Genomic DNA, 21,766 nt, shown 5'->3' on the forward strand with positions numbered 1-21,766 from the left:
AGAAGCTATCGGGGGGAATCACAAAATGAGGCAGTTTTCTCATTATGGCTGCAGCTTGTCAGAAAGACGTCAGTCGAGTACGATGACCTTTTACTTTTTACAACATATTTTTATCCGTTCATAAAAAAGATAAACAACCAGTAGGTAAAGGAAGACAATTTCGTAACGCAGCTTAAATATAACTCGGCTTCAATCAGTGTTACCCACCTTGAAGTAAACTCGACTCAGCAGTTTCTGTCACTCCATACAACAAACATACGAATCGATTTACACCGGACAAGAATCAACAATTCTGTTGTCATTCTTAACTCATGTAAGCAATCTTACCTCGACTTGTTGCCAAAGCGCATTCCAGAATTTCGTGTTGATCCGGTTTTTCCAGTTTCTCCTGATTGGAGATTTCCACAGTGAAAGAGCTGACACGGGAGCGCTATAAGTGAAGAAAAACAGTTGAACCAAAGATGCAAATGAGATAGTAGTTGACTCAACTGGAAATTTCCCTTCAACTCTCCAAAAATTTCCCACAATCATCCAATACCAGACAAATCGTTTCCAAAGTTTCCAGGAGATCACGTTTCACAAAGACTCACTTTAACTTTAATTCTGAGTTAGAAACATTGACATATAATGTACGCGTGTACGTGCACTGATAATTTTTCAAAATTATCACTAGAATTCATGAGCAAACAACATCACTAGTAAAAAAATTAGCCGTACAGCATATTTTTAATCCTTAAACTCCCATGACTGACCAAGACTGAATTTCTCCGCGTGACGATACCATAACAATATCGGGCAGACAAGTGAGGAGCCCCCCTTACGGAAAAAAGAAAAATATCTTATAGGGAATTACAAGTTGATCCAATACCAAATTCTCTGAAGTAATATCATCAGAATTGTATGGCAGACAGTAAGTAGAATTTACTAACGACATTTTGGTGGTGAAAGGGTTTAACTCATTCGTCCAGAGTATAAGGTCTTCACATCGCTCATGAAAAGCTTGGGGGAGCAAAGAGTCGTGTTTAATCTCAATCCTAATCCAATAACTTTCATTGATTTTCAGTGATGGTATAACAAAATAAATCAATCGATTATTATTTCATACCCATAAAAGAAGTATACGATAAATCTGTTACTTTCAAGCCTGAAACACGAACTCTGTGCCCATCAAGTCTCAAGGAGTCTTGTTCAAGGCCAAAAATTGCCAAGGTCAATGTCAAAACTTTTTTCATCGACCTTCAAACTTTCTCATTAGTGCCAGAACTCAAGAGCTCTTAATTATTGGCAACAAAGGTTTGATAAACTTTTAAGGAAAGCTACTTTGCACATTTGCGCTATTAAAAGCTGAGTTTGTTTGTTTAACTCTGCAAGTAAGCTGTCAACTTAATAAAAAATTTGTATGAAATTTAAAAACATATGTCTTTTTCAGCTGCTTCCTTCAGACAAACGAAAACGGGGCATAAAGAAGGGTGTTTCTGTGATTTTCTGAAAATCCTTGTTTTGTTTTGTCGTTGTTTTTTTTCAATTGAAGTGTTCAATGCAATGAAAGTTTATACACCATTCAAGATATACCTTAAAAGCTTTCTCTGCGGAAGAAACTGAGGACACTTAAAATTTCACTTAAAACTGCGTCAAAAGGAAACAAAAAGGGAAAAAAATTGTAAAAGATATCAATGAACAGTGCTTAGATTTCACCTTGTATAAGTAAGACCCTAGAATTGAGACAGCCAAAAGTGAGCCGGATCCTTAATCAGCAACAAAACAAATAAAAAACGGACGTTTGATTAAAAAAACATAAAAACAAACAACAAAGCATTCAATATCCCTTCATTCTTCGCACTCAGCTAAGCCTCGTGTAAACTCTTTGCATTCCTGATTGCAGGAAAAAACACACGATCACACGAAAGCTTGTTCGACTCTTCGACCGTCATATTGAACTTGATGCCACAATAATCATCACTTTCAATGACGTGTAATCTGGTACTAAAAACACCGGAAAATCTCGGGATTTGTGTAATTTGCGTCATCAGACTGAGAGTGTAACAAAACACAATTTCCTGCCAGGGAAAGTACTACCGATGAGATTCAAAACGAGGCTAAACATTGCACGTTTCAAACGAATAGTGTCGTGTGCCAAACATAAGTCTACCGTAATGTGATTCGTTCACGGCACATCCTGAGATAATCTTGCCATAATCCTTATAAGTACTCGTTCATAATTACGCCAACCTGAATAATACGGCTACGCAATCTCGAATCGAAGATGTTAGAGCAACATTAATTTTATTGTGTGAGCGAGCTCTGAAACAGAGAACTTTGTGGGGTAAGGATTACTTTTGTTCTTTTTGTTTTCTTAGGAAAAAGCCAATTACAAAGAAAGAAAAAAAATTGAAATATTCTCGTGGAATTTCGCTCTAATACAATAGAAAAACTGCATATAGTTTAAGCCTATTAGCTTATGAAATGTCGTTGAAGGTGAATATTTAAAGAAGAGCTGAACGAATCATTTTATATTCCGAAAAACGAGAAGAGAGTACGGTGAAGTGAAAAGAAAAGAACACAACTCTGAGGAAAGCCTCAAGAAGAGCGGAAACAAAAACTCTCCCTTTCAATTTTAACCACGAAAAAATTTTCTTCGTTCTGCGCGGAAAAAAAAAACAAAAAAAAAAAACAGACGAAGTTGCAACCTATTACAACGGTAGGTCAAATTTTACAACCTCACGCACGCTCGGCTGGCGAAAACTGAAGCAACACGAATATGGAAACGGTGACAAACATCCGTCGACCTACTTATCCATCAGAGGTGTTCATTTCCGTACTCGTGGATGATTAAGAGGACAGCGACGATGATAACTAAGATAAGGAGGCGTAACAAGACAATAATGATATCGATAACACTAATAATAATAATGATGATGATGTTGATGCTGACTTAGTAGATACATTAAAATGACTACACGTGAAAAAGAAAAAAGAAAAAAGAAAAAAAAGAAACGGAAAATCAAACCAAATAACTGATGTAACATACCGTGCGTTCATCTCTTGAAATCGACCTCTCGTCGAGTCTGGTATTAACACCCCCTAAATACTTCGCTTGCTTCTCGTCCAGAGTTTTTATAGTTGGGAAGATCTTTATGTCTTCATAGGACGCCTGGAGGGAAAAAAAGGTTATGAATAACTTGGCATCAATAAACGCTCTGCTACACAGAAATTTTCGAAAAAAAGTCTGAAAACCTGTGTCAGAAGGCACTTCACGGAGCTTCATTACAATCTTTCGAATGATATTTTGCTCTGTCTGTGCAAAACTATCGCCAACTTGCAGAAGATTGAAAAACATTTATCTAGTATTGAAACACAAAAAGAACAACAGGAAACCAAGGATGGCTGAGCATGAGATATCACTTTCAAACCTCTCAGAAAGACGAACTTGATTCTGATAATATATGCAAAGAATATTGCTAATTACTGCACAAACGACCAATATTTGATTCTCTCAGCATCTCGTTTGGTTAAATGCGGATAAAGGCCTCTTTGCTGATCCAAGCCTAAGAGGCAGAATACCTTAAAAAGCTGATCTTTGTCGTAAGTGACCCTTGCAGCTCTTTTCATGTACTGCATGATCTCCAGCGCGCATGACAACTGCAGCAGTGCCGACTGCTGGACTTTCAGTAGGCCTACGGCGATCCGAAATAAAGCCTGAAAAATTTTACGAAGTTGGAAAGCAATCCTACATCACACTTATCATAGATTAATTCTACGACTAAATTCTACAAAAATGGTGTAAATGATGGAAAACAAAGGCATACTTTCAACGGAAACTAGAACCGAGAGAGAGGAGAACCTCTCGTAAAACAATTATTTACATTGGCAACTAAACTTCTACAATTATCAGCGGGTCAAGCATGTTATGCAGACGTGCGAGGGTAAATTTCAACTTTTATTAAAATAAACTTACCTCTCTTCCTTCAAAGACAAAACAATCCCAGATTCGCATAGCGGTCTGCAAAATTGAAACGGAAAATGTTGATAACTAAGAAGAAGAAAAAAACCACGAAACTGCGGGCGAAGAAAATATAAAGAACAAAATAGAGTACACCCGTTGAAGAACCTCGACTCTGTAGGATGATATCAAGATGATAACGTTTAAAATTTTTTCGATTAAAAGAAAAGTAAACAAAAGAGAAAAAGTGTCAAGGCGCTTTTTGATTAATTGTGGTTGAATACAAACCGCAGGATAAACAAAGTAAAATATCACAAGAGGTCCATGTGATAGTTCACCAGCCTCACTAAGCGCGGAAAAACACGAGTGAACAAGTCCTGTCTGTAAGCTTTAATTCGATTGGTTGAGAAGATAGCGCGAATTTTTTTGTACCAACAAGAACACCGGATTCCATTCGACACTCGATTGAAAATTGGTCTAACTAGCAATCTTGTTAGATATTTCAGTGCTACCGTCGCAAGCTGGTTAAGAGTTTGTTGAGTTTGTTGACTGTAATGATAAACTGGTATCCCATTTTTGCTGTGCAATTTCCCTACTTGTTTCATAGGGAGTAGGAAGCGGAAGGAGCGTTTTTTCAATTTTAATACATAACTATCGTGAAAAATCTCAATAGTTTATCTTGATTTTTTTTAAGATCATTATCTTAAAAGATAAAATAATTTTATTCCACCACTATTTCTTACACACCCGGGGGTGATCAGAGTGTAAATTCGTCTTCCCATTTCAAGACGCAATCAAACAGACACGTAATGAATAACAAGAAAATTATCAACTCAAGGATGTTACTTTAACAAAACTAAATTCTCAGGAATTACCCACAAGCAATTGTATCATCGTCATTTGGGAAAAAGCCTGAGACAACGTTGATCTCACAAGTGGTAGGATTGAAGATCGAACCCGTAAGGAAATTTTCCCGGCGAAAATACAACAGAATTTTTTTTAATAAAATGATGTTTTGTTTTTTCTTTCCTTACCTCAAATGGCACAGCATCGATGAAGATTGTAATAAACCAGTTGAATGTGACAGTGGAGATGTCAACTCCATAGTACTTCAGGTGTGCGTGTAAAGCTGGTAACGATTCACTCAGGAGTTCATTCAGAACAGACTACAACAATAAAGTAAGTGAAATGTCTTATAGACAATTTACGATCAGTTTTTAAAGGGGCTACGTCACTGTTGGTCAATCTCGAAAAAGTGGAATCTAAATTTTTGAAGTTCCAAATTTGCAACCCGTTGTAAACTTTACTATCCCAGGCTACCGTCGTTCAATTTCGGGTTTTTTACCGCTTCTGAAGCGTTTTCATATCTTATCACGCAATCATCACGTATTCTCTTTCACGTAGAAAGTTAGTTTTCCAAAGCGAGGACTATGAATCAAGACCCTGTGAATCAAAATCACGCGACACAGCCCCTTAAAGATAAACTGCATTAAGTGTTACTAAGAAAATCACAAAAAGCTTTCAGTTTCCCCGAGATCCCGGTTCCCAGCTTAAACTCCCCTTTAAATCTAAGCCTCTGGAAAGCATTCAAACGGCTTATTTGCTTATGTCTTTCGATTTATGATCCAAGCATATTTTTTGTTAAATAATTTCAAAGTGCACTGTCCGAATCACAAGGAAAATATCAACAATTATAATTCAAGAAGTTTGTGTACTCTTAAAGCCTATTCTAATATACTTATAAATGGTGTGACCTTCAAATGGCCATGCCATTATTTTCCACCTTTGTTTCCAATTGTCAAATGCTACTTTCATAGTAGCAAAATGACCTCATCATGACTCAGGGTTAAGGATTTTTTAAAACGTCAAATAAATAAATTGAGTAATAAATAAATAAGTGAATAAATTAATAAAATAAAATGATGAAATTCCAGCTCCCATTTTACTCCTGTAGAAGAATCAAATGGGGTTTATTAGTAAAGGAGCACATAAAGGATCATCGGCTAGTTCCGATAACCTCTGATTGTTTTATGATTGCGATCGTGTACGCATAGATAAAATTCTTCCAAGAACTTTAATTTTCAATTGATAACATGCATAGCAAAGATATCTATAACCTGATCTGCCAAAGCTCCACTCAATGCTTTATCAAAATAGTTTTTAAGATAAACCTCTGAAACAGCGACAAAAGACCTGCAGAGCAATCAAAATAAACTTGACTTCTGTTTTGTCCCAATAAAAAAAAGTACCGTGAGAGCCAATTCCACTTTCTGTGCCAGAACGCGACTAGGAGTATAGTTATTCCTTTATTAAAACCCACCCTCCCACCAATTCGTACTGCATAGAGTCTTTCTCAGGGCCACAACACAATCACTCGACCAGAACTCACACCTAGACCTCTCTCGGCCAGGAGTCCAATACACTAACCATTGAGCCAGTGCGTCTCCCAATGTCTTGTTTCTGCTTTGCGAAGCTATCTAAACCTGACGTGACTTCGTCATGCTTGTCGATCACTTTTTCCGAAGTTTAAGCAAACAGAAAAACAAGGTAATTCCTCTCTTAGGTCCTACTACCAGTTACTTAGATTTTTTTACCTGCCAGGATCGATTATTACCAACGTCTATCTACAAAAAACAGTATAAGTTTTTGAAACCAAAGACAAAATACGAAAATATTAATTACCAAAAGGCGTCTTCTTCGTCCATAAAAAGAAGACACATGGCCACAATAAAATTCATCCCCTTAAAAAAAAAAACATTGGATAATGTGCATGGCCAAATCCAAGATAGTCATGCAAGGTTGAGTGAAATATCCATGTTATACTAACACTTACACTTTGTTTAAACAAACAAAATATAATTGCAATAGTCTTCTAAGGGAGACAGATGCACTCCTGAAGACAGAATTATAAAAAAAGATTATCGTAAGCGAAGTTGTGGTACGAGCGCCCCATTACCCAAACTGACTCACTTGCCTACAAGAGATGAACCTTCCACTTAACGGAACAGACCAGCTGAAGCGATGTTGAAACGAATTGGTAACGCTTGATTTCGCCAATCGAAAATTTTGTAATTTCAGATGGCTCATGAAATACGTGCTTGAAAGTAAACAGTGATTAAATTAATTTGTCTAGAAGGTTCGTTCCGCATCGGAGACACTCGTTATTTACACGCAAGTTCGTCTACAGACAAAGTAGTATGTAAACAGTGCTAATGGCGATCTTCGCCTTCAAAACCTGCAAAGTCTAAGTTAAGAGAAAAAAAGAGCATTAAGGCAAGAAAAAAGCTACTGCATGAGGAAGGAACAAAAAATATCGTCTCTCAATATTTCACACTTTTCTTCAAGAAACAATAAACGCAATTTGTAAAGCTTTCTCGGCAAAATAGCCTGGTTTTTTCCATAATGTAGGCCCTCTTAGTTTCTGATGTAAATTAACAAGGTATTAATTCGAAAAGAAGAACTCCCTTCACGTCGAAAATCATCTAGCGGATCAACAACACGCTTACTAATCAAATGAGACGATCCAGCCATGCAAACTTACTTTGAACAAGGAGCTAATGGCAATAAGATAAGAAATAATTTATGATGATGGAGGTAATTACATGAGCTAGGCTGTTATAATTAAAACAGATAAGCTGATTCATTTAAATAGCAAGCTTCACACTTTTACCTAAGTGTGTTGCAGTGGGGATACAATCTCAGTTAAAAAAAATTCAAGTCATAAAAATAACAAATAAGGTTACATTAAAGCACACTAAATACCAATCTTCCAACGAATCAAGATAAACTAGGGCACATTTTTTTTTGCCCCCCTCTGTCTTATTTTCACTAGATTGCTCCGAACTTTTAATCCACAAACAAATCTACTAAGTTACGATCTGATCATTAATTTTCTCTTCTAGTTGCCATGCATTACGCTATGAATTAGCAAAGAAAATTTACTTTCTCTCACATAACCTAACTGATAAGTTTGCCTTTTCTCATCACCCTCCAGTGGGGTAATTTACTAAAACTGTAGGGAAAATTTGCAAGTCAATCATTGTTAGGGTGTGAAATTAAAGGTTACGTCTCTGTAGTATTTAATTTTGTTCTTGTGCCATTCAACAAGTCCTAAAAATTACGTGACCTCGGCCCTAAAAAACAATTCAAAATCAACGACGTTTATGATTTGCAGTCAAGACAGCCAGCAGACGTTCTTATAAATATTTCATTACACCAGAAACAGGATTCTCTCACGGAATCATCGATTATGGTGTAGTTAATGATACTTGACATCAAAGACTTGTTTAGTGGGGGTTAACAAATACTGATATCATACCTGGAGATAGTTTATATCTGGACGATGAACACAAAACGCGTGGAGAATCCTTGACAGTTTTTTTACCTTCAAATTAACAAACTTCAGTTGAGAGTCAAATAAAATTGCAACAATTCACTGAGAGCTTTACATTTCTATAACATCAACACTGCCATAGACCACAAATACCGCAGAACTTTTACGATAATAGGCAGGTTGTCACGTCACCTAGCAACAAACTAAAATTATCCAAAGAGGCGTAGTAGCTTTCCAGCTAGGTAATTACTGCTTCATTGCATGTTTGGAAACATTAAATATTTTCTTGAATGTTTTAAGAGCGCATCCTTCTCAAGGTAAGTTCGACTCAAATATTTAAAAATCAACCATTCTTTTACGATTCTTTTTCTTACCTTTCAATGAACTGAATGGCAAGTCTGCTAATTGACGCAGAAATTTCCAAGCTGTTATTCAGTCTTATGTAAGCATAGAAAGAACTTCATTTTCGTTCGTTTGATGGGAGAAATTTTGCCCTAGAGGCCTCGGGGCCATCACTAATTTCACAAACGTGTATCACAAAGAAACTGTGGTAGACTTCACGGATATGGTGGATAATTTTCAGTTTTGAACGATGCTCACTACCAGGAATTGTCAAACGTTTTGTCATGACCACGGTACAAGAAAAAAATGTGTTCCCCGTGAGGGATCGAACGCTTAGCCTAGCAGTTCGATGCTATACTACCGAGCCAGGGTGGGCTAATGTAGAGCTAATGATGAGCGAAGCCATCAGTAAGTTCAAGTACAACGTCTATTAAAACCTAGTCACAAAAGAATCACGGCTCTTCCTCTGGAGAACGAAAAGAGCCTTCGCGAAAGATGTTTTTTTTTTTCTTGTCACAAAAGTGGGACAAAGGAAAAACATCTGTCACTATTTCTTTACCGAGCTCAAAATTTACCATCTTCCCAATTCTGTGAACAACAAAACTTTCTTCCACTGAAACCTCGATTTCACTTCTTGTTACCAAGCACGAATATCCATTTTGTCACAAAAAGGAAAACGGTCTAGTAAATTCAGGTTTTGTAAAAAAATTGATCGATATTTCTTAATTGTGGTGTGTAAAAGAATATCTTTGAAATTGTAAAATAAGTTCATTTGCGAATCAACAATCTGGATCTCGAAAAACCTTAACCCCTATCTTTCCAAATTAAAATTTTTGCCCTAATCTGCAATTAAACACAGTCACAATCCTACCCCATCGGAGTCTGCTGATCGAAAGCGTTCATTGTTCGGCATGGTTCGTAACAGATCACACTTGATTTGATTCTCGGTAACACCGAGCGGGTGATTGGCAGAGAGACTCTAAGATTTGAAAGAATAAGCAAAGTATTAGTTCGACTGATGTATAACTTATGTCTTGTCCTTGAAACCTGTGTAAAACGTCCTACACAACTCAAAAAACTACTGCCACAATTCATCAAAAACAATCATAAAAGCAATAGCACAGCTTGAACTATTAACACGATACATAAAGCAGGAGGACGATATTAAGAAGAAAACGATAAACACTCGTTACTTGCTTGAGAACAAGAAATGTTCCGAGTTCCTGTGAAGATTCGAATTCTAGCTTATTCAGTTCGACTCCGCAGTCTGCCTCGGGGAACTCACTCGCGAGCCGCGCCATATTCGTGGTTCATATGTGATAGTTAACTCTTTCACTCCAATAACAGAACAAAACAGAATTTCACCTTATTATATTTATGCAATATCAAGGAGACAAGTGATGGGAATAGAGAAAAATACCAATTAGGGGTTGACTAGTTGATCCAATACCAAATTCTCCAATCTAACATCATAAGAATTGTATGACAGACGGTAATGAGAATTGCTAATGAGACTTTAGTAGTGAAAGGGTTGAAGGATGATGGTACCGTGTTTACATCACTGTATACATCAACTTTTTGGAAATTTCTTCGGACGAATTACTCGGTGATGAAGTTTCAGAGGCAAATCAGTTGCTAGCCTGCGCGTGCGATCTGGTAAGTGCTAAGGCGGAGCTGCAGAAACCATCGTCACCGGAGAGCGTAACGATTTTGTCTCGCTCGCCAGATTGCACGTCTCTCATGGCTTTGCCGCAGCGACAATGACACTATTCTGTTTCATGGCAACTTCCAGATTCACGTTAGGATATCAGACTGTTGTCGTTACAGGACGCGTTAGAAGTTGAACAGGTTTTTGTCTGAACAATTGCGATAAATGTCGGACAAAAGTTGTGGACGCAACTGCAGTTGGGTCTTCTACTCACAGCCCTTTCTTTCTGAATCGATGACTAAAATGCGAAAGGTATTAGACTGAATAAGGCGACAAGGCAAAGTCATTTAGAAACGATAATTTAGAGTGAGAGAAAGCAGTAAGAAGAGCTAAAACAGAGTGGCGAAACCTTACTGAGGCCTCACGAGCCACTAGGGACGGTGAGGCTGGGTCACTGAGAAGTGGACGAGAAGTCAGATTATCAGAAGGAATGGTCATTTTCCCAAAGACATACCTTCCGTCTCTCCACTTGGAGAAGTAGCTTTTGATAATAATCTCTTCCCTGAAAGATAAAGGAAAAATACAAGTCTTAAAGACAATAACATTCTAGACACTTCAAAAAAGTGCGTTCCCCTCTCAAACACTTCTTTAGAACATCTATGAATGTTACGACTGCTAAAGGAAGATTGTAATCAGAAATGAACTGGAAGAAATTTACCTTCTCTTTCTTTAAGTGTTCCACCTTTTGGGCCATTGCACTAAAAAGAGAAACATCAAATTCATTAAAACCCCAACAGTAATGCTGAGATTACTGGCTTAAAAACTGCAGTTGCTTAAAGCGTCTTCCGTGGTATACTGTTCTCATATCTTATCGCTTTTTTCGGTTTGTTAAAGCCGTGGAGACTTTGTTTCTGATGTACATAGCCGATCACATATCTTGTTTTTGAGTCCTTCGTTCACTCAGTGCGCGATACGGAATTGCTCCTTAAGAAAATCATTTGAAACTTCTTTGAACATAAAGAAAGTCATACGTGTAGAATTATCCTTATAGGGACCTAACGCAGTCAGGACGGCAACGCCACGGAATTAAAAAATTAATTTTTACTTTTAGTTAAAATTTCGAAAATGACTGCATGTGTTTACCGTCTCATAGGGCGCCAGACCTCAAACTCAACATAACGCATGAAAGTAGCGTTGAGGGCCAAATGGAAATTAAAATAATTTGCCGTCGCGGTTTCGGTTCGCAGACGACGCAAATTTTGGTGATTTCACGTTGTTGTTTTGCAAAGGGCGGCTAAGAAATGAACAAAGTTTTAAAACGCACGTGCTGGGCTATTGTTCTTCCAATTAGATCTTTTGTTTTTTGACGTTCCCGTTGCCGTCGCCGTCGTGGTTTGCGTAAGGTCCCTAATAACTCCAAATACGAGGGAGATTCAAGGTAACAAAGTCAACTGATAAGAGAAGGGCAAAAACGTGGTTTCAGTGATTAAAATGTGTGCGAAACAAGCAGGACTCGGTGAATTTTACATTTACCTTTTCCACACTTCGCTTCTGCAGCTCCTAGGGATACCTTCTCTCAATAATGCTTTCATTCCTTGCTGTTGACATAAAATAAGGGTGAGTTCAAGACTGGCGCCAAACTGAAAATTGTCTCCACTTACCCTTTTTACATCTTCAAACATCTTTCAATAAGTTAAAACGAAAAAAAAAAAATCAAAATATCTCGTGTTACCCAGAATAAAGACGCTGACTGTAGTTTGCTATATACTTCTTTTATGTTTTAAATTCGAACTCTTTATTTCATCGAGTCTCGCAATTATGAAGTCCTAACTAGTGTTCTTCTGATGCCACATACTCTATTTTTCGAATATTCTTTCACAATACGAAAAAACTGCTAAACGTAGTAACAATGGAGCTGCTTTAAGCTCTCTAGATAACAGTGATGTCACTTCCACCTCAACCATTCTACAACTTGGAACAATTGGCCTCTTGTTAGCTTCACGTACCTCGTTAAAAACCACATCTTTGCTCTCTTGTTGCCTGGCTTTCATATACTGTGACCACAAACGGGCATGACCATCTCTGTTCTAAGGAAATTAAATAGTTATTGAACACGTCTAAGGCCTGCAAAAGGGAGTTTATATTTTCAAGAACAATGCAAACTTTCCACAAGATAACGTGGGCACTAAACTGAACAAAAGTAGCCAGAAAGGTTAGTTCATTTTACCTGATAAAAGCTCGAGTAATGTTGTTTAAGCTCGCGACAGAGGAAGTGAAACAGTTCACTTTCACTCTCTCTGGCTCCACGGATAAAACCATAACTGTCTCTAAAACTACTTGAAGCTGGTGTGCAACTACAAAAGAGAAGATGGTCGTTCAATAAAGAGCCCCTAAACCATGAAATCCCTGACACAACTTTCCCCCCCGATCGGTAATCTTTATCAAAGCAAGCTAGATTCTTCTCTGTCGTTATTCATTGAAATATTAACCAGCAATATGCGGGACACTTGTCACATATGAACGTACTTTATGGCCTTGCTCATTAACAAGTACCTTTTACTGTTGTGGCGATATTAGTAAAGCATCTGAAAACTAAGCCACTGAATCTGTTAGCTTTCCAATCCTTAATCAAGATAGTTTCAATTTTTTCATTCTCTTAGGCTTGTGACAAAAAGTTTAACATCCTTATTCAGAAAAAAATATTTCTTGCTAGGTTTCGAATAGTCCTGGTAACTTGGCTCAATTTCCGCCGTTCTCTAGAGTCTAAGTGTTCAATCCTCGAAAGAGAATCGCGGGTTCATTTCCCGAACAGCGGTCGGCAGTCGAGTCTGCTTCTCTTACTTTCTTCATAAAATAAGTCATTTCCTCAACTCTCGTTTCGCATTTCGTATTTGTTCAGGCAAAGAAGATTGACAACTGGTTTATTAAAAAAAATTCATTCTTTCAGATTTCCTCGCATCCTAGGGTTTCCTTGATCATCACTTCTTAAAAAGAGAGTTCAGTTTCTACTCCTCCCTAACATCAAAACGACTCCGAGAAATGGTCAGATCACAAGAAAATTAGCCAACAATATTTGAATATTTAATAATGACATGTCCTTACAAATATTGGGGGGTAGCACAAATCAGTCGATTGACGATACGTTGACGAGGACAGAAGTTTTAAATGGCAGAAAAAAAGCAAAACGAATGTCTTATCGAGAGATAATAAGCTGAAATTGGAGCTATGTAGGACACAAAGCAACAGTACGACAAAAGAATAAAAAAAAAAAAAAAAAAATGAGGAAGTTAAACAAAGGTGGCACTCTTAATTTTGCACCATTCATGCATTCATGTCAAAAGATGACTTGGCAGTGGGCTATATAACCCAGCTGTCAATATGTAATTAGCATCAGTTGTCATCACCCGCCTTAAATTTCAGATAAGATTAATGATGTGAAGATCTTCAATTTCTCGAAAACAAAAAGTTCCTCTTTTTTTCGCCATAAATTCCAGCCTGCCAACGCAGTAAAAACTTTTATGACAAAGGCGTAAATTTCTCATCGGGCAAGTCACACATTTCCTCCTCTCCACCCCCCTTTCATAAGCGCTGTTCCTGGCATTTTCTGCACCTGCTGGCACATTTAGCAATAATAGCAATAAAACTGGATAAGAGGAAGGGGGGAAAGGAACACACTTATTGGCACGTGCGACAAATTGATTAAAATACTTATACGTTATTTTTTATTTTTTTTTTTTTCCTTTTTTTTTTTGAGATCATTTTATGAAATGCGAGATTCAAGTTCGTTTAAAAGATAAAAATAAGTCCTTAGCTCCTTAGTGGAGTCCTTTGAAAAGATATCATGGTTAATGTGATATCAGATGAAGAATTTTGACATGCAAAATTTCCAATAGAAACTGATCGTTCAGTTTGTACAGGTAATCGGATAGGGCCGAGTAAAAATTAAGGATGTAAAATTCACGCGTTTTTTCAGAAGTTGAAGAAATTGCAACGAGGGAACGAGCCATTACTTTTTTATAGTATAAAGGGAAAATCTTTCTTTTATAAAGGAAGTACAACATGCTAGTTGTTATGCACTTTTGTAGGAAGACACTTCAGTATTCTGTTTGCGACAATTAACTGAAAAATGAACCGCGAATCAGCTGAATGAAGTTTTATTTTTGCACAACAACGTCAAAGCAACTAAACCAGCCCTACTAAAAAAGTATTCGCTATCGATGAAATTAAAATACGTTTAGGCAAAGTTAATCCATTTAAATGTTTTTCTTAGTTGTGTAATTGCCCTAGCCACCAACAAAATTAAGGAAAATTGCCCTTCGTTTCAGCCAATCAGCATTTAGTAATTTTACCCTTTGAGTTATTAGAGTGACAACTTCACTTTAATTACTACCACGGCTACGTCACAAAGATTTCCCGCTAAAAAGAACGTGACTTAATCAACTCAGAGTGTCCAGCCAGGCGCGCAGGATGACGTAACAACTTCAGAGAAGCGACTTTTTTTTTATGCCTAAATTTTCTTCAAGCCTAATTTTTCTTCTTTGTCATTAACTGTTGTGAGCTGTGTCTAGATCAAGCAAGATGCATCTCTGCGAGTGGTAGCATACACATAAAAGGTTCGTACTTTTCAAACCCGCTGAATAGAGGTGAAAATTACAGTAGTCGAGGGGAAACAAATTCGGGACTTGGACAATCGACCGCCCAATACGGTGCCGCTAAATACAAGTTCGACTCTGATTGAAGATGGACTAACAGTTTTACTGGGACCACGCGGTCTATTAATGTAAAACAAAGGGTAAAAGTTTTCACAAAAACAAAACACTTTTGTATTGATTTCAATACGATCCGTTTAAAAGCAATAATCACTATCGATTTCGTTGAACGTTGGGTAGACCTTAAGAAACAGCGCCACGGACAAAATTTTGAGTAACGAAAATTGGTAATAAACGAATCTAAGAAATTTGAGATAAAGCTGTGAAATACTAGACTTTCCAGGCCGGTTACTAAAACGTGGCACAGCCAAAGCGGCGATTTTAGACGATTAACTGACCTTTGCAAGCGGTTTGTTCGAAACAGAAAGTCTTTTTCAAGTGTTAGCTGTATGCGGCTTCTTAAAAATACTCACAAAAACTAACTTTCATCGAAAACGTTTGGAATTGTTTAGAACGCAATTCTCGTAAACAACAAGGCCCAGTTGTATAAAGGGCGGATAATACTGTCCAACGGATAAATCACTACTCGACGGTTAAGTGATAGCAAAACACAGCGTTATCCACCAGATAGAGTTTTATGCAGTGGATAGCGCTATCTAACCTTCGAAACACCGGGATCAGGTGAGCTTTGTTTAAATAACTCTGCCTTAATGTGCAAGTAAAGGATTATTATATTCAAAGGACAAAAAAGTCCTTATCTCTGTGATCTTCCACCGAGACTTGGCTCACATTGACAAACATTGGCGCCCAAGTCGGCCCGCGAGATGAAATATTTATTTCCTTCTCGACAAATTTACAAAGAAACTGAACGTGAAATACTTATAAATTTAAAAAAATTTAAGTTATCATGCAAAATATCTCCAGTATTTGCACAAGTCTAGTGCACATCTGTCGAATCCGCTGCAGGTGCCAACATTCGTTTTTGTTTAGTCACTAATGCAAGCAACGCACGTAGAAGAATTGTTAAAACAGAAGAACTAAACACCCTACAGTGGGGAAGAATAGTTAAAAGAAAAGAACCAAACAGCCTACTGTGGGGAAGACTTCTTTAATTGATTTCAGCTTGACGTCGTAGTTCAGCCATTCAGTCACGATTTCGCTCTCGAATGTAGAACAACAGAAAACTCTGTTAGTAGAAATCCATTCCTACTTTAGTGATTTCAGAAGAGGTAAGTGTTGAAAATGTTACTCTTTCCTCCCTCTTCGAAGGACTCCTTCGTTTCTTGAAGGTTATATGAAATTATAAGGGTAGGTTGATGATTAGAGCAAACAAAAATAAAAGGAGACGAAGAAATATATATCCTCAATTTGTACAGTCAAAGCCACCTAGCGTCGTCATCCAACGGTAAGGAGGAAAATTTCTTTAATCTTGTCACCCCTATTAAACAGGAAAATAATTCTTTGAAATACTAGAAAATCAACATAAGTTGACTTTGAAATGTAGTCATTCAGAGTGCTAGATTTGATCATTTCCTTGAACTACACCGAAAGTAAAACATTGCAACTTAATGTATGTTACTTCCGATAAACATTCAATCTCTGTTAAAGAAAAATATCGCTCCGTACGTATGTTACACACATCGGATGATTTTTTTTTTTCCTCGAGACTTGCGCAACAATTTTGATTAAAGGAAAACCCGAGGATAGTTGCTAAGATACCAAAACAAAGGAAGTATGCTTTTTTCATCCGTTTGATAGGGGAGTTCGACTATTCTCTCCCCTTCCACAATTCACCTCATGACCATGAATAATCTAAAATCTGGTACAAAGCATTTTCCCGAACGATTTCTCTCTGCGGGTACTCTGTCAAGACAAAATGCAATTCCGCTTGAGACAGAAGACATTTCCAGCTCAACAGCACCAAATACAAAGAAAGAAAGCAATGAGACTAAAGAGAGGTTCCCGCTATCCGCACGCGTTGTTCTCTATACTATATGGAGCTCGAAATAACGTGACAACTCAAAGGATTGGTCTCTGGAAATAGATAAATTTTCCCAATTAGCAATTTGGTAACGTGGAAAAACCTTCTCAGGACACTCAATTGGATCTTTTTTCTTTCAGTTTCTTCGCCAAAATTCAACTTATCATTCTTGTAAGACACTGACGGTACTAAAGCGGTATTAAAGCGCTTGGGAGCATCTATATAAATAAAATAAGATTAAAGATTAAAAGAGAGATATTTTGGAAACAACAAATACTAAAAAAATCTCAGAGAATTTGGATGCCTTTCTTAGAAATTCTCTAAATTGCGTGCACTTTCTTTAGATCCATGAGTGCTTTAAAATACTAGAAATTACGTAGCAAAACTGTTCATAAATTGACTTGATATCATACACAGAAAAGAATAGCGCCATGGTAGCGGCTTGGAAAATTCTTCGTTTTTTCATAAAGCAGCGGCAATATAAGATCCATATTGAATTTTGAAGTGAAAAAGACCAATTTTCAGGTAATTGGGTTTTATCAACTGACTTGACAATAGAAATTGTCCACCGAAAATAGTTTCTAAAGCTGTCGTTTCGCGCGTTAATCCTTCGTCCAGTACACTTAAAAGATTTCAAGATCTCGTAAACTTATATAACCAGTGTTTTAAAAATAGAATAGAAGGCGATTTAGCGAATTATTAAGGGGATTACACTATTAAACTCTTCATCTCGGATATTATTTTTCTTGCGTTCTGATTGGTTCAGTCCATCTCAGCTATCAGCTCATAATAGTTAAATAATGGGTTATACACAAGTTTCCAAGATGACTTATAGCTCGCTCTTGATCAATAATTAAGCACGATTCGTTGATTATGGTGCAACATGAAATCTATTATTATTCAATGAAGACAAGAATAACAAAGGCTTAAGTAGTTTTCAGTGGGTAAGGGTCAAATGATCAAAAAATATGAATCCTTGATAAGTAGTACTGGTTTAAACCCACGAAAAACAAAAGATCATGTAGTCAAAACACCCTGTGAGTTTAGTCGTAAAAGAGACTGTTGTCGAGGACGGGAACTAACGTTGTGACAACCACAACGGACGTCATCATAACAGGCGGGGCTTAAATAATGACGTCCGCTCGGGCTGTCAAAAACGTCAGTCACTCGATCGACCGTGGGTAAGTATGTCGGGGGGGGGGGGCACTTAAGGGAGGTCTCAGTGGAGCTGTGCCACTAGGGCCCTTTAACCCTTAGCCAACTCCCCGCGCCTTTTAATACACGAAACCTCATTTCACTACCATGTTCTTGATAGAAAATTTACATAGATTGTGAAATATAGACCTCATTCAGCCATTTCTTTGATATTTACTAAGAAGACGTGGGACCCCGAAAAACACCATACCCCGTTTGATTGATAGAGGGAGTGCCCCCTCCTATTAGTGGGTCTGCTGCTTGCGAAGTTAACAAGTGTGAGGCGACAAACAATGTTTGCTATTTAAATCTTCACAAACGAGTAGCTCCAATTCGTATAATTAAAGTTTGCCATTATCGCCGATGAGATAAAAAACACAGCTTGGAGTATGTTCTAATCACGAAGGGCGTGTGGTGCAACCTCGAGAACCTCACGAAAGCGATGGTGAGACAGAGTTAGTCTCTTAAATTTCGGTAAAAAAAGATCAGTGCAACCTCAAAAGCATAGAGCTGCTTTGTTCGTCATGCATATTTGTTTCTGGTTACTTGAACAAGTTATAATTATCATGATGGGAAAACAAGGCTGAATTACCATGAAACAGTAGGGGCTCTTTATTATTCAAGTTGTTCAGATCATTGGATGAGGTCAGCGTAATCGGAATAAATTCCGTTTTCTTTGTGTAAAGAAATATAACTTTCAGGTGTCTAGGACACGCAACTCACTGGCCCAGTCATCTGATCTTTACCGACCGTTTACACAGCAGAATTTAATATTTACACAGGTTCACTTCAAGGTAATGTTTCAGCAAGCACAAATGAATGCTAATGTTACATAACTTCATTGTCTCAGTGACAAAGTCCATCGAGAGTTAGCAACTGTGTCTGCATTTGTCTGACGAGAGCCATTTGAAGAGTTTTGAAGCACCATTTGAGTTACAACGCTTCTTCAAAAGCCCTTTTTAAAGCGAAGTGTATGACGCAGGGATATATCTTCTTCGAATTTCTAATTCAAGTGTGGTCATTTTCAGGGGGCTTGACGGGAACACAGCGAATGCCTAACCAAGGCAGAAATGATGAACTGTAAGCACATCGGCAACATAACCGTCATTTTGATTCTTATCTTCAGCCTGTGGGAAATTGCTGTTGAGGGCAGAAATAATGCCCACCCAAGGCATGAACAATCAAATGCAGGAATCAACAACAGGAGAAGTTATGTCGACTTAAAACTTCGCCAGACGCAGAACGATTTGGAAACGAAACTATTTCCTGTGAAGGTTGCCGACAAAATTAGTACAAGTCACGAAACTATTCAAGCGCACAACACAGCAAAACAGAGAGAAACACTTGACAATGGAGAGATAAACTCGAGTGTAAATGTTGAATGTGTGTACGCAGAAGACAGCAAGAAAGAGGATAAAAACACACGAGTATCACAAAGTGAGGCAGAACTGAATAATAAATTTGCTCTCTTAAGTGACCGCAGAAAATACAAACTTCTCAAAAGGAGCAAACGAGAACCAGGTTCCGAGGGAACACCCAAAGGACAGCCCGAAGCAGAACCCACGGGGGAACCCGAGGGATTACATACAGAATACGCAGGAGCAACAGAACCTACAGCAGAGCCTGAAATGTCTTGGCCTGAGCCAGAACCTGATTGGGATCAAGCTTTCGGAAAATGGCAAGCTGCCTGGCCACTACACACGTACGGATTCGGCGTGATCTTCACAATCATCGCGTTAATTCCACCGCTCGAGTTACTACGGATGCACGTCGATAAAGGCAAAATGTCCGCCCTTAAGTCCAGCTTGCTCGTGATTATCTTTTTCTTCAGTTCAACTCGGGCGATGGCGCTTTTTGTGGACCCGTACGGCTCGACCAAACGATTTCACCTTATCTTATCTCAGCTGTTGTTTTCTCTTGGTCATCCAAGCATCATCTCGGCTTTGAGCCTCTTACTACTGGTACTCATCGACACAACAAAAATGAACGTTGCCCCGCCTAAATTTCAACGCGTGCAATTCATCATCCCCGTGGTAGTTTTCCACGTGGTCCTAGTGATAGTGACAGATTTCGTGGTGGTTTACTTTCTGGAAGCTAAAGTTCTCCTCCTGATGTGTCAATTGTATTTCCTGTCATTAGGATTTCTGTTAGCGGTGGGATACGCCCGTGTTGGCTGGAAAATTCACGTAAACATCAAAGCTAACGTCAACAGCAAAAGCGCAGTCGACAACAGCATGCGGCGCCTGCAGTATCTAATCGCAGCGTGTGCGGTTGTGAGCGGTTTTATAAGCGTACTGACAATATACGGGGCTGCTGGCGTTTTTGGAGTATACTCAGATGTCCAGTACGTCGAACCCTGGCCTTGGTGGATCTTCCAAACATGTAATCGCCTTCTTGAAACCACCATCTGTATTATAATTTTACTCATGAATACAAAGGCGTCTTCTAAACGGAAAATTTTTCCCTCAGCTCGGAGCTTTGTGACGAAAAGCATTTTCTACGTTAGACGGAGCACCACAAAGGTTCCAAAAACAACTCCGCCGGAAATGACGATCTCAAACGTAGAATAAGTCACTGAGAGCTTAAAATCATAGTAGCCTAAAAGACTATGTTGGCACATTACCTTCTTCGTGGAAGGCGAAAATAGAATGCAAACCGAAAATTCGCGGATCAAATCAATGAGGATTATGAGAAAACTTCTGGGACGGGTTGTTCAAAGCTGAGTTAAGTTAACCCAGGGTTAGCGTGAAATTTGATTGCAGATCTAAAAGCTTTAGGAGAAAGTTCAGTTTAATTATTTTGCGTCTACAATTTGCTGATCGGATGCTCTAAAAAGAAAAGGCAAAATTATGTCATAAAGGTTCTTTGAATAGAGAAATAAGGAAACCTGAATCAAAATTTAACCTCGGATTAGTGTTAATCGGCCTTCGAACAACTGGACCCTGAAGGATAACTAGACAAAACCGCTACGAACATCGGGTGAAGTTTACGAAGCAATTCAAACCAAACTGGCGAAACAAGAAAAAGGGCGGAACTATGGCGTCTGTAGACTCATCGCAAAAGAAAACTTGTATGAACAAAACTGATGTTAAAAGAAAAGAATTATTACGTAACCGTTCATTTTTCTGACAAACTGTAAATACAATGTCGTAGCGGGGTTGAAGGCTTAACATAATCCCCGTCAAAACGAGAGTTGTTGCTCTTGTTCGTGATTTAGTGGACCGTCCAAAAGTCACTATAAGACTATAACTGCAATAAAATATCGTGTAACCATAGCTACAATTGATTATCAAAGACTTGCTTGCAGAAGAGGTGGAATTTTTGGCGTTTTTCAGTCAAACAGAGGCAAGCGCGAAGTGAACACGAAGTGCGAATAACCTGCGAGGAGAAGAGCTCCTTCCCTCGCGCGTGACTCGCGCTCACCTAGCGTTTGTCTCCGTTCGCCAGTAAGACGCAAAATTAGGCCTGTTCTGCAGTCTACTCAAAGACCAGCAATGCACAACCAAGTTTAAGATTGTGCGTCTCCCAAGACCTCTGTAATGAAGCCCTTGCTATTTATCTGAGGCCTTGACCCTGATAAGGTACCAGAATACTATGACCAGCAATGCAAACCTAGGTTTAAGATTGCGCATCTCCCAAGACCCCTTTAATGAAGCCATTGCTATTTATCTGAGGCCTT

The 21,766-nt window shown here is 38.3% G+C and overlaps 2 protein-coding genes across 5 annotated transcripts in view; one reads left to right on the forward strand and one right to left on the reverse strand.

Moving 5' to 3' along the window:
- Nucleotides 1–21,766, reverse strand: part of LOC111324518 (uncharacterized) — a 50,677-nt gene that overhangs the window by 16,758 nt on the left and 12,153 nt on the right. For both annotated transcript variants that reach the window (XM_022928096.2, XM_088755879.1), the window contains exons 14-27: nt 12,491–12,617; nt 12,270–12,350; nt 11,797–11,861; nt 10,982–11,021; nt 10,778–10,825; nt 9,487–9,594; nt 8,259–8,324; nt 6,623–6,681; nt 6,058–6,133; nt 4,975–5,106; nt 3,956–4,000; nt 3,562–3,696; nt 3,029–3,151; nt 328–430 (exon numbers count right to left, since the gene is read on the reverse strand). In XM_022928096.2, coding sequence (XP_022783831.2) covers nt 328–430; nt 3,029–3,151; nt 3,562–3,696; nt 3,956–4,000; nt 4,975–5,106; nt 6,058–6,133; nt 6,623–6,681; nt 8,259–8,324; nt 9,487–9,594; nt 10,778–10,825; nt 10,982–11,021; nt 11,797–11,861; nt 12,270–12,350; nt 12,491–12,617 — 1,208 coding nt within the window. The remainder of the gene's footprint in view (nt 1–327; nt 431–3,028; nt 3,152–3,561; nt 3,697–3,955; nt 4,001–4,974; nt 5,107–6,057; nt 6,134–6,622; nt 6,682–8,258; nt 8,325–9,486; nt 9,595–10,777; nt 10,826–10,981; nt 11,022–11,796; nt 11,862–12,269; nt 12,351–12,490; nt 12,618–21,766) is intronic.
- LOC111324519 (uncharacterized) lies at nt 4,989–21,362 on the forward strand. Of its 3 annotated transcripts, none has more exons than XM_022928097.2 (2): nt 4,989–5,119; nt 19,116–21,362. In XM_022928097.2, the coding sequence occupies exon 2, from the start codon at nt 19,158–19,160 to the stop codon at nt 20,655–20,657; it is 1,500 nt and encodes a 499-aa protein (XP_022783832.1). In that variant the 5' UTR covers nt 4,989–5,119; nt 19,116–19,157; the 3' UTR covers nt 20,658–21,362. The 3 variants fall into 3 exon arrangements, with proteins under 3 accessions (XP_022783832.1, XP_022783835.1, XP_022783833.1); XM_022928100.2 differs by lacking the exon at nt 4,989–5,119 and adding an exon at nt 16,002–16,141; XM_022928098.2 differs by lacking the exon at nt 4,989–5,119 and adding an exon at nt 18,608–18,881.

The sequence above is a fragment of the Stylophora pistillata genome, chromosome 4 (assembly GCF_964205215.1).
Source record: "Stylophora pistillata chromosome 4, jaStyPist1.2, whole genome shotgun sequence".
Taxonomy (NCBI): Eukaryota; Metazoa; Cnidaria; class Anthozoa; order Scleractinia; family Pocilloporidae; genus Stylophora; species Stylophora pistillata.